At 40.6% G+C, this 13,690-nt stretch overlaps 2 protein-coding genes across 3 annotated transcripts in view; both read right to left on the reverse strand.

Moving 5' to 3' along the window:
- Window positions 1-13,690, reverse strand: part of dnajc24 (DnaJ (Hsp40) homolog, subfamily C, member 24) — a 412,088-nt gene that overhangs the window by 246,096 nt on the left and 152,302 nt on the right. The gene's annotated exons all lie outside the window — the stretch shown is intronic.
- Window positions 1-13,690, reverse strand: part of bcar1 (BCAR1 scaffold protein, Cas family member) — a 48,508-nt gene that overhangs the window by 29,464 nt on the left and 5,354 nt on the right. The window contains exon 1 of one of the 2 annotated variants that reach the window (XM_085462748.1): window positions 1,331-1,644. The exons of the other annotated variant lie outside the window; for it this stretch is intronic. Within the exon in view, the coding sequence (XP_085318874.1) occupies window positions 1,331-1,342 (12 nt within the window). The 5' untranslated portion in view covers window positions 1,343-1,644. Of the gene's footprint in view, window positions 1-1,330; window positions 1,645-13,690 lie in introns of those variants that run through there. 2 annotated transcript variants of the gene reach the window in all.

Raw genomic sequence — 13,690 nt, forward strand, 5'->3', positions numbered from 1 at the left:
TAATGCAGTTTGTCTCCAGCCCTTATTTTTCACTAAAAGTGAATATGTTAAAGCACACACGCACACACTAACAGGACAGGGCAGGCTCGTGGAGTCAGTGGAAAAGGTCTGAGAGACTTACATCTAAATCACACGACACTGGAATCTTATTTCATATTGATTACACACTAATTACTGGCAGGTAATTACTCGTTACAAACACAGCAATCTGCTCTACAGTATTTAACTATGTGCAACATTCCTTACTGTGTACTTGCCACACACACACACACACACACACACACACACACACTCACTAAGTGTTGAGCCAACATTCAGAAACAATAGCAAGGAAGGAGCAGTCTTTTTCTATCAAACAAATTCCCCCCTCCCTATCAAACCATAATTCTGTCTCTCCAGTCATCAAGTCCCCATTGTTTGAGCTAAATCTTTGTCATGTTCTGTATCAGCACATGGCATCCTGTTCTGCCTTGATTTCTGCTCACTTAACTCAACCAAGGGATCGCCTTTGACTGTCAGTTGGCCATAAGACCTACATTTCTCCCTACTTTCCTCTGAGTAAGAAAAACAACAGACCACATCTCTCTGACCTTTTTTTCTTCTTTTTTCTCTTTCTTTTCAGTCACAAAGCCCCCCAAAATCTCCTTCTAGGTCCACTGGGGCTTCTGTTTCAACATAAGCCTGTGCTTCTGGCTGTAAGTGGAAAGGATAGTGGAAAAACCAAACAGCTAAATGTGGTGAATATGGCGGCTCTGTGTGCTCTGATTCTGTCCAAAAACGCACTCAAAGAAAAAAGATTAAAAGAACCAGTAGCTTTGTATCTTTAACAACTATAAGCATTAGTGACTTATGTTTTGCTATACTTTGAAATACATATTCAGCAATCCAACTTAGAAGTGTGAAATTTCACTTACTTTGGATATTTTTTTTCTTAAAGCACATAACTTACAAGGTTTATTTATGCAATGGCATGCCTGAAATGTTGCTGTGTACACACACACACACACACACACACACACACACACACACACACACACACACACACACACACACACACACACACACACACACACACACACACACACACACACACACCACCCTGCTGAGAGCCAACAAAAGGTAGGTCCACTGAAGAAATGTTAAATCCAGTCTCGCTCTCTCTCCTTCACAGTGCTTTCACAGCTGGGGTATAGCATGCTCTGCTAAAACACACTAAACCACTGAAACTAAAGGAGTAAGACAAACGCTAGAAAAAAAGGATCACCTTAAAGAGGCAGCATGCTGTATGGGCTGTGATTCTGAATGAAAACAAACTCTCATACACACTCACCAGATAGTTCATTTTGTCCCAAGCAAGGCAGCTGTGCTAACTCCGAGGCAGGGCTTTAGCTCAGCCCTGTGAGACTCTGTGCAACAAGATCCAAAAGATCTCCAAACTCCTCCAAGTCCCCTCCTTCACCCTCCTTCCTTCCTATGTCCTTCTCCCAACCCTCCCTGTTATTTTCCTTCTCCGTATCTCTTCTTTTGTCTTGTCCAGTCTTGTTTTCAACAGTCAAGCAGATCTCCACATAATGCCCCTGTGTGATCTCACACAGCAAGAATGAGACCGCTGCCTGCCTCATTTACTTGTACCCTCCTCGTCCCCTCTTTCTGCCTTGATCTCTCTGTCTTTGCTGTGGAAAAGAGGGCGGAGTGTGTAACCCGACACGTCACTTCCTGCTGAATCATGATATTTCCTCTGTCCACTCAGTCTATTGGCCTGAGGAGCTCTTATCATGCAAATAAGCCCTCCCAGTGTCCTTACTCCCAGGCTGAGAAAGCGTGTCAGTGCTCTGGTATGCTCATGCACAGGCGCTAGGGAACATGCCATAGCTTTACTGTCTTTACTGTCAGATTGGCATTTCTTTGGCACCCAGCCTTAAAGAGCTAATGACTAACATGAATGTATTTCAGTGGATGTGACAATCAATTAACCCTTTATAATCCAAAAATCTGAAAGGATGTTCCAATTGTCTGCAGGCACTTCCCTGCCTCTAAAGAATGTTTTTCCATTATTGGAAAAAATATAAATTCGGAATAAAGGACACAGAGACAAACTACTTTCCTTTTTGATCCACGCAATGGCGTGTCCAGCGGGGTGGCCTGGGGGGGCACAGGCCACCCCCCAAACCAGACTGGCCACCCCAGGTGCCACCCCAAAGGCAAAACAATAAAATTCAATCAAATATCAAATGTCCGATTATGTTTTCACGGTGACGCTCAGATATCCGAGTGTAAGTGAATGCAGCATCGCTTCTGCGCTATGTGCATCACGTTAGCAAAGGTAGGAGAGCCAAGTGCGAAAGACGTCACTGCAGGAAACAATTTTTCGGTGAAAGAAAATGAGGACAGAATAAATGTCCCGGTAAGTAATATCAAGTTTGTTGAGTTTAGTAAACTTCGGTGAAATTAGAATACCAAGGAAAAAAATAACACTTAAAGAATTATTGCAGCTGTGGAATATTTCAGACAGTAGGCTACTGAGGGCAGCTAACATAAGAGTTATGCGTTATAAGATATAATCTAAGTCGTAACATTGCTGTATGGAGCTGCAGATTTGGTTGCAGGTTAACATAGCTGGACTGGCCATCGGGCATACCGGGCATATGCCCGGTGACTTATTTTTTATTTTTTTTGTAATGGCATGAACAATGAGAGGTGGTGGATTAGCCAGATGCAGGTCGATGTGTAGAAATAACTCCGTTGTTTGGTGGTGGCTATGGCGGGGCTTCCACAGAGGCAACAGGTGGATGAGGGAAGGGGAGGCAGGAGGAGAGCCCCGAAGCAGCCGCCAGTCCGAGTGTCAGGTGAACTGAACTTCAGGTAAGAAGTTATGACCTGCAGTCTATCTGTGTCAGATATGAACTAAGTTTAGGTGGAGTTTATTTTCATGTTGCTGACTTTTTACTGTCAGTTGCAATAACTCATACTGTGTTCTAGCCAGCTTGACGGAGTTTCTATACAGCTGGGTGGGTGCTATGATGTTACTGATAGTGAACTTTATTTTATTCATAAGGTTAGTTAGTAGAGTTGCCAACGGCTCCTTAAAAAAATGGAATGGTCCCTCATTCAGAGAAAATATTACGCGTTTCGTATTGAGCTGAGAAGAGATGCAGTTTGTCCCGAACTTCAGCTAGAATGGAAAAAAGACACAAAGCTGGAGTTATTCTGTCTTTACGCTGCACAGCTGCCTCTTCTCTCATTCTCTCCCCCTCCCTCTCCTGTTGCTACTTCAATCATGAAACTGATCAATGATCAGCTGATCGGCTTTTCTCTCTTGTTTGTTTATCGCCCACTTTGCGCCAGAAAGAGGAAACCAGCGGATATTGCGCTAAACAACAGCAGCACGTTTAAGCTTGATCAGCTGTTGTTAGAATGTATTTAATATTAATTTCTAGTATCAGCTGATGTTTGCTGGAGCCACAGCTATAAAGCTGCTGGTCATGATGTCTGTTTAGATATGTGGTGAGAGGGAAACATGAAGATGAAACCAGGAGATGTCCTTACTGAACCATCAGAGCTGAACAGGTGATGGAGAAACAGGTTTACCTTTTAGGTGACATGAATGAGTTGAAGTTATGAACTGTTTCTGAGAGACAAATAACACCAGGATCCTTTTTTATGTAGCTGACAGCTGGTAACTGTGCAGGGGTGGGTCTAGCAAAGTTTTGCCAGGGGGCCAGGTAGGGCATTAACAGGGAAAGGTGGGCACAAAGAAATACTTTTCTTTCTTATTCTCATTTAAAATACCTAGTTTTTATTAAATAATTATCTAAATCTTACAACCAAAGTTTTTATCTGACGTAAAATGTGTAGAAATCATACATATACCAACAAGACTGTACATCACTGTCACAACAGGGTTTGTTTTCATTCAAAGTCTTTATGGCTTTACTACCTGGTGGGTCGGTCTGTAGTAAAAATGCCCAATTTTTTTGTCCCAGTCCAGCCCTGCAGGTTAATACTGGCAGTGTCACCATGCCAGTTGACTGTATTTCATCATCAGCCAGTGTTGTTCTTTATCAATATTACCAAAATTTACATTAGGCAGCATAGAAAGTATTTACTTGCTTTCAGGTTTTATTCAAATATTAGTCTTTTCATTTGTTTCCCCACTTTTTTCCTGTTTCAAAATCAAACACCAGTTTGTGAGAAGATTATCTTCTTTTTTTAACAGGCAGATAAAGTTTTGCATTGGCATTGGCTAATTTGTCAATTGTTTGTTACAAATGTTCGTATTTTAATTTTCAAAAATGTTTTTGCCCAAAACATATGTGCACTATATGTCAGTAAAAATACTATGCAAATATTGCTGTCCTTGAATGCTGAGTAAGCACTGACAAAGCACTGATTGTATCTCTTGTACTTTATCAACGCAGTATCTAAAAACTTTGCACCGTAGTGGTTAAAATCTCATTCTAATAAGAGTTAAAAGTGCATTTGGTTATTAGGTTTATAGGATTATTGAATTATGGTTAAGGGTTGGTAGAAAAAATTTTTTAAACATTATCTGCCAATTAAATCTGCCACCCTTCTCCAAATCTGTGCCCCTACCTGGCCCCCCCAACAAAAATTTTCTAGACACGCCACTGGATCCACGTCTGACCTGGCAAAGATCTGATGCCACATCCCCTTCTGTCACAACCCTCCCCATTTATTCAGGCTTGGGAAAGGCACTAGGAGTATACAGATTTGGGGACAGGATAGAAAATAGTAAAACAGAGGGACAGCTCAGGTTCAGCTTTTTGTAGACAAAGTTAGAAACAAGGCTGAGGTGGTATGGAGATGTGCAGAAGGGGGAGGGTGGCTATACCAGACAGTGGATGATGAAGCTGCCAGGCAGGAGGAAAAGAGAAGGTTAGTGGATGTAATGAAAATGAGACAGAAGATGAGGTTAAGGATAGAGTGAGATGGAGATGGGGAAAGAAAAAAAGAGAAAAATAATGGGAATATTTTAATTTATTTATTTTTACCATCGATCAAGAACTGTTTTTGAAAAAACAGGTGAAAAAGTACAGGACAGGCATATGGAAACTATCATAACTTTTACTAATAATGTTTGTTTAGCACTACAAAATGTCAATTCAAAACTAGATCAGGAGTTCCACATGGCTGTGGATTTAATATTTTTAGTTGGAGTGGCTTCCAAGAGATCTGGACCAGGAGTCAGTCTACCATTCCTTCCTTGAACGGCCTATCGGACACCCTGGACTGAAAGTAATAAACCTGTAATAATAAAGTAATAAAGTTTGTAAGACTGTCAGTTTCCATAGACAATAAATCATCTGGGGACACACCCATAGAGAAGCTTTCTGTGAAGGCATATATTCTCCATGTATCCTTGAGCAATTCCTACACCGGAAAAAAATCGATCCTCTTCTAAGATGCAAGGTAAGAAGTCAGCACAAGTACAACTATCTCTATAATGAAAGCACTCTTTCAGAGATTTTCAAATACGTCAATGAAAAGATTCGTCAAGGCTTAGGGCAAAGGTCACAAGATCACACCAATTTTCAACCATGTTCACATTAAAAAACATCTGGTAATTCTTTGTTTTTACATTCATCAGGTGCCAATCAGCCCAAAAAGCAAAGAGAATTAAAAAAAACACATGCCATGATAGAGTTCAGGTCTTAGGAGGTTAAACCCAAAACCTACATTCAGCCAAACAGATCGGGAGTTCTTTCTAATTTACCGCAAGCGTAAATTAAATTAAGAGAAAGAACTCATTATTCAACCATTTTCTTCACTGCTTATACATTTGAGGGTAGCATATCCCAGCTGCCATGGGACAAGAAACAGGAAACACCCTGGATGGGTCTGCAGTCTATAACATGGAAAATACAAAGAGATGGACAACCATTTATGCTCACACTGACACCTACGTTCAACATCACAACATGCAAACTCCACACAGAGAGGCCCGCGTTAGCCAGCAGGTTTGAAACAGGAACATTCTTTCTTTGACTGCATAGCCACACTGCAGATCACTGTTCTGATTCAAAATCACACACAAAATCTACCCTCGGCTGCTGGGCGAGCAGCAGAGAGTGGGATAACGTGTAGGTGGGAAAGTTGTAGTTGCATATGAAACATAGCAGGTATACTGCCCCTGGAGCAGCTAACATCATCTATGAGCCAGCAGAAGTGTCAACTTTGTCCTGCTCAAGACAATGTGAACACACACACACACACACACACACACACACACACACACACACGGCTTTGTTTCCATCTATGTGATGTATAAACAAAATTATGTCCATATCACAAGCATTCATTTCAAAAATCCCCACTGACCCCTCCACTTTGCTCTGCCCACACAAACAGAGTAATGTAATCAGCGTCAGCGCACTCACAGCAGAAGTTTAAGTGAAATTGTTTTTTAAAAAAAGCTCTTTGTCTAAAAGACTTTTGTCGTTACGTCTTTCATGCTTTTATCCTGGAGGTCAACAGTCTTTTTTGTCAACTGTAGTCTCTTTCAGTATCAGACTGTGTGGTGTCAATACACTCTATTCACTACTCGGTTACAGCCATCTACAGCCATCTGGGCCATTATCATAAAACTGTGTCCTAGATCGCAAACTGTCTGTGCAACAGTAAAAAAACCCTCCAAACACTGGAAATGTACTACATAGAGCAGAGAGTAGTACTATGTAGTAGTATGCTCTGTTTACCCAATGTTTCAAGCAGTTATTGGTCTAATACGGCAGATACATCACTAGATATTTGTGATTTAAGGACCTGGTCCTTCACATTTAAAGGTAGTAATCAGAGCTGAGCATCACATACTTCGTGATACTGGCTTATAGAGTGGCTGTAGCACGAGAAGTAGGCATACCAAAACTCTTAACTGAAAAAAAGAACAAAACCGTTTCAGTACATTCATGTCTAGTAGCGAGTTCAATGAACTGCTGTCTAAAACCTTCAAAAATATATTTCCTATTCTATAAGCCTCATAGCACAGACTTTTTCCTGATAGAGGGAACTCGTTGTTCTACTGTCTGACAATCAGGTCTTTGACAGCGAGGCACAATAACAACCATTGTAGGCAGCGTTACACACTGCCTATAGGATGAGAGGCAGATAGCAATACATCGGCCATTACAGTTCAGTTTGTATACTTATACACAGAAGTCAGTCTTTTTAATGATTATATATGCATCTTCTCACCAATCACCTGTTGGACAAAAAACTTGCACTTGCATGAGCAAAAAAAACCCCAAAAGAACAAAAATTTAAATGCACACACAAAACCCTACACACAGTTAGGACAGTACATTGAGCTACAAACAAGCCAAGAACTCCAGCACGTACACACACGGTCCATATTTATGGGAAACTCCATGCAGGTCCGGCTCAAATATTGTCCTCTGACATAATGAGTATGAAAAAATTTGCTTCGTTTCTACTACTAACAGTCCACTGACTGTCTCCAGTATCACTGATTACATGCAAAGTATGTTTTTTTACCTGCCCAGCAATACTTTACTTTCAGCAACTTTTAACATGTCTCCAATCACAGTAGTTGTCTCATAATAAGAAGGTCCTGGATTCCAGTCCACCAGCCAGCTACAGCCTGTCTGTGCAGGGTGCGTGTTCCTTCCTGTATATTTGCTGAATGGTTGTCAGTCTGTGTCACCCCTATGACAGACTGGTGACCTGTGCAGGGTGTTTTCCACCTCCTCTCATGTGACAGCTGCGATGGGCCTCAGACCCACCGTGTTCCTGAACTGTAGAGGTGGAAGAAAAAAAAATGTCCTCTTCATTGTAACATCATTTAAAAAACTACACTGTCTGCTTTGTAAAAAGTGCACCCAAACAGACTTGATGACACCCGTTTAGTTTTACCAGTTATATTTTTCAAGGATATCACGTCTTTAAAGTAGCCAGCTGTACTGACTGTGGTTCCTCCTGATCTTACCTTCAGCAATTACTAAAAATGAATGGGAAAGAAATTCTAAATAATGTGATGGTTCTGTGGCATGCCTCCGTCTCCCTGCTGGACATGCTTGAAGATAATAAGAAAAGATATCACTTTGATTTCCAGCATTGCACAGTCCTTATAATCACTGTGTGCAACGACAGCTGACTGGAGGGGGTGCTAGTGGGACTTACAGTGTGAATGTATCTGCTACCCTGTTGTTACTGACTACTTGCTAGTCATTATCATAGAAGCCTGTGCATTAATATTGAAGATTGAATATTTGCATGTCAAAAATGCTTCTGAAAACATTTCAAAGCACTGAAATTATCCCATGCTGTTTAATATTTTGGTGGTGAATAATAGATGTCTCAAAACGGCATTTAAATACCTAAACCACAGTTTATCGAATCACTCAGTCAGCGGAAGCCTTCTTTGTCATTCATACAATAAACAAAACTTTTTTCCGAGTTCTTCCACGTCTAACCTGTTTCTGCTGACAAACACAACGATGATTCATTCTTGTACTGTAACATAAAACTTGCATCAGCCAAGGCAGGAAGAGACAACTCCAGGCACCCTCCTTCCACAAGTTCTACATACTAATTTTTTCTTCTTTTCCTAAACGTTTGTTTCCTCTGGAAAGGTTTTTGAGGTCTTTTGAAACATCTCTTTTAGTCATCTTGGCTCGAGTTGTGCTAAAAGGTGTGCGTGTATGAATTTGTTCAGAAGAGGAAAACCTGCCAGGTTTACACTGCAAGAAATTAAAAGGAGCTTAATACTGAACATGAATGTAAAGAGTAATCTGTTTATCTCAGATACCTTGTTTTAATAACCCGCTGGGACCAGGAATTCTTACTAAAACGAATCTCCCAGGCCTTACCTAACCCTAACCCAGGACTGGAAGTATAACTCTAGCAAATAAACAGATCCATTTACATAGTTACATTACAGAGGAAAAGAAAGACGACAGACAAGTCCCAAAAAGCTCTCCCAGGGCTGTGCAGTCTTTTTATAGGCCATCAGAAGTAAAGTAGGCTAATTAGCATTCTGCCCCAGTATGCAGTAGCAGAGTACTCGTCTGTTTTCTGCACTTTCTACTGCATACTGCTAGGATGGCATAAATCTGTAAGACGTCACAGAAGCAAACACCACATGAAAACGACCATCTCACCTGACTCTGTGTGCCTCTTGGCTTTAGAGCTGATGCTAACATTTGACTGATGACTTTTAAAGCATCAGGCTGCCTCGCTGACCTCTTGCCCTTACAGCAGCCTAATTAGCAGCGTAGCCTGGCTGCTCTTTATTCTGTATCGTTCAGAAAATAAGAGTTACCTGGATTATGGATGGATTTTTACCATTTACCATTCCAGCTGCTACATAGCATACCAGCTTTCTGTACTCTCGGTGCGCTATGACAGTGACACTGAATTGGATAGGTGGTTAAAAAAACTGGACATTGCTGTGAATCTGACTAACATCACTGATACCAAAAGTGTATCTGCCCTTTCTACGTCAGCTCCTATTTTTGTTGGGGGCAAATCAGACATGAAGTACAGACATGATCAGTACAGAAAAATGACCCAGTTTAACCTCTGGGTGGTCTTGGGTCGATTTGTGCCATTTTTCATTGTTCGTATACACGCCATTTGCACTGTGTTGAACGGAATATAGCCAACTTTTCCAAAAAAAAGTCTGGTTACATATATTTCAAAATTCCAGTCTGACTCCCTTAAATTAGCTTCAGTGGCTGAGCTACAGATAAACTTACACTATTGGTCCTAGTGGTCAATTTGTGCCCCATTGAAACCCATTATAAACGCTATTTCCCATTCCACGGTCATTACAACCAAATAATGGGCCATCTTCCGAATGTTGGTGGTACTCGGGAGTCCGGGCCTTGGAATTGTATCTTTTGGGAAATATTTGATTTCTTTGTTTTTTGGGGCTAAAAAAACAGTGCGGCCATGTGACGAAACCGGGATATAAAGGGTTAAAATCCGCGAAATGTAATTAAAACTTGATATGAATATTTCAAGGAGAAGTAGGTCTAAAAGATTGGCTAATTTAAAGTGGAAAAAAATATTAATATATAGATATTTTATGGCACTTTTCATGGCGTGGTCGATTTGTGGCTCTAAGCGCAATAGTGTATGCATTTTTCTAGGACCCCCCAGAGGTTAAAAAAAAAAAAGGTAAAAAAAAAAATATATATATATATATATATATATCTTTTTTTAGCCATCAATTTTAACTGGTGGGTAAAAATGGGAAAATAACCCTAACTGCAAATAACCAAGTTGCAGTTAGGGTGAGTGAAACTTGGCTGGACTCTCACACACACACACACACACACACACACACACACACACACACACACACACACACAACCAGATTTATGAGTTCAATCAGTCTAGCTCCTATTCTGTGAATTGGTTGTGAACCACAAGCCAAGCAATTTAGTCTTCACAAATGCCATCCCACACCATGGACCAGTGCGTAGAGGTAGAAGGGAAGAACAGATTAAGATCCTTTGGCAGAAAGGTGGGGTGGCATGGTGCTAAAGTGGTTTGCACTGTGGTCTCACAGCCAGAAGGTTCAGATTTTGAACCCACGGGCCAGCTTAGGTCATTCTGTGTGGGTTCTCCCAAGGAACTCTAGCTTCCTCCCACAGTGCAAAGACATGGGTTAACTGGTAATTCTAAATTGTCCAAAGGTGTGAATCTGAGCATAAACAGTTGTCTCTCTTGTGGTAGACTGGCGGCATTTCCGGGGTGTACCCTGCCTGTCCCCTTCACAGCTCTGTGACTGACAACATCAATGAAATGAAGACATCGTCCACACTAACTCTGAGTGTGGATGTAAGACAGACAGTTTCCCAAGTGCATAAAATAAAGCATCAGTGAGCAGCACATAAATACCAGTCATTTTACATTTTCACTTTCATTAGCGTTTAGTTGTACAACACCTACTATATTAATAAAGTTTAACCTATTTGAAGCCAGAAAGGAAAGTTGGCAACGCTTCTGTCTGTGCAAGTTAACAGAGTATCATTACTCTATCGTTAAGACACGGGAAAATGTGATGGATTATAATTGTTATTCCAGCAGAGGTCTACAAAACCAGTCTAAAAATTTGAATGATCCTTATTATAGCAAAGGTAAAACATAGGAGAATTCCTGCTTAGTAACCTTAAAATTATCACTGCTGACCTGACTACAGCTGCCCTGCAGAGCTGCAGTTTCACACTTAATTCTGGTTCGGTGGACTTGCACCTATTCCAAGTGTCTTTTCCAGCATTAACTGTGTTTAAGATTTTTTATTTCAACACAACATTTTTCATTCTTTCAAGTGCAGCCACGGTGGTGTTTCAAAAACAGCATCAAACATAACACCGAGAGTACATGCAAATCTGATATAAGGTCCATAAGAACAAATAGAGGTGTTCTGTTTTAGGATCTTATGTTTTCAGGCTTGTAGAACAAAACAGTGGCAAAAAATATTGAGAAAAAAAGATGTGATTTCCCACATGGTTGTCTCTAATTTGGAAGATAAGCTATTCTGGAGCAGTGGTGCGCCACAGTAAGAAGTGACGATCCCTTTATAATACTAAAAACTCGGGTATAAGCCTTAAACTATCTGGATAATTCCAAATCCAGCTTCATAAAGCAGAACAATTGGTCACATTGACCAAATATAACAAGTTCTTTCTTCAGTCCAAGCGAAGGTTTAAATTTGCAGAATTCACTGAAAGTGCTCAAGAGATCCCGTGTTTATAAGAATGGGACGAATGGACAGACAGCCTGAAGAGTTTGTGCTAGACAAAATAAACTTGCACACTCCTATTCTTGCTTTTCACAGATCACAGTTATTTTTTTAAGACAACTTAAGATTTCAAAGATAGATGAACATCTAAATTACCATCTTATGAAAAGGCTTTCCACATAGAATAAATCAGAAATAAAACTGCAGTATCTCCCGTCACGTAAAGCCCTGTCCCCAACTGTCACACATCACATTTCATCATGACACTTGCACTTTTCATAGCAAACATCTCAACAGAGGATGTTAAGATCTGGCGAAAGGTGGGATTTAAGATGGTGTGTGTGCGTGTGTGTTTGTAGTTAGATAGGGAAAAGGACCTTTTCTCTCTCTAAGTAGCCAATCAGTCACTCTCCACACCTACAGTTTGCGCACTACATAAGCAGAGAAAGTCCTCCTCAATGATAGAAATTCAAGAATTCAAGGAATCGTGGTGCAGTGGTTAGCACTGTCTAACAGATGCATGGATGGATTTCTAACCAGAGGAAAGACCAGCTGATTACTTCACAACTGTTCTGAATTGGGACATACTGCATTTGGTCTGTAAACAGAACTCTCACATTTGGAGAACAGCAATACTGAGTGACTACCTGCTCCTAAGGCTCAACAGCAACCTTAGAGGGATTCAAGAATCCAGGATATGCAATCGGTGTGTTACCCATCAAGTTCAGGTCTTGTGGATACTTGGGGTGTATACCTAAGAAGCCTGACCTGTTTGCCAGCTTTGCCCTACAGAGTGGACTCAGTAAGTGCAGAGCAAAACTGAGGAGGTCTGCTACTGTCTGGAACCTCACATAAAAAAATGGCAGAAATCAGAGAAGACTGGTTAAAATGCTGTATCACACAGTGTATTCTGATGATGTAGGCCAGGGGTGCTCAATACGTCGATCGCGATCGACCAGTCGATCGCAAAGGTAGTATTGGTAGATCGCATGGCATTAAAAAAATAGATGCCAGCCTATCATCCATCCCGTCACTTGATTGATACAGGGAAGCCAGTCAGATGACAGCAGATTTTTTCTGACGCTTAGGTCGCTGCGCATGCGCAAACAGCGGCACGAAGTGTAGTAAAACTGACAAGCTAGTCAGCGAGTTAACTCCAATTTTTAGCTCTCGGTTTTTTCTCTTAAACCTGGCCGTCAGCAGCTACTGTCCGGACTATGCATCCCTGGCTGATTCAATTCAGTGCAAGTCATCAGAGTAAACTCAGGTAATGACAAAAAATTTACATAGTTAATTGTGTTGTGAAATATTGGATATTGCGGTTATGCATGTATATACATTGTAGATATAAAGAATCCTCAATATATTTATAAATAAGTATATGTTTTGGATTTTTGTAGTGGGTAGATCATTTTGACTTGGTCATTTTATAAGTAGCTCACATGCGGAAAAAGTGTGAGCACCCCTGATGTAGGCGCTGTCCCTTGACTCTTGTCATCACAGTAGCACCATCTGTTCTGAAAACCCATCACAACTCAGACTGTAAAGACACTGATGGCGCAGACATTGTGTGTCACTTCTGCCTTCGCCATTGACGACAAAAACTGACTCAACCCTTGTCTTTCTGACACAATCTAACATAAACCAATGTCCCTCTTTTAATGACCTGTAGGTGGAGTTATTTGATATGATGAAGAGAAAATTGGTGGTTTTCATATCTTCTCCACTTCTACAATGTGTGCATAGACTCTTTGGCCCGTTTTTCATTTATATCAGGCCAACAGGAAGTCAACTTCATTCAACTTCAATCAACTTCATTCAAACTGCAAAAATCTAATTATCTAATAAATTATTCATGTTATCCAACATAGTCTGAATTTTAACAGACAAGTTAGAAAATGTTCTCAATAAAAGAAATGCACACATTAATACTGGATGTTGAATTTTAACTTTTGAACCAAA

The sequence above is a fragment of the Copadichromis virginalis genome, linkage group LG7 (genome assembly GCF_057382275.1).
Source record: "Copadichromis virginalis isolate Kocher_CV1m ecotype Utaka linkage group LG7, C_Virginalis_male_GT1.1, whole genome shotgun sequence".
Classification (NCBI taxonomy): domain Eukaryota; kingdom Metazoa; phylum Chordata; class Actinopteri; order Cichliformes; family Cichlidae; genus Copadichromis; species Copadichromis virginalis.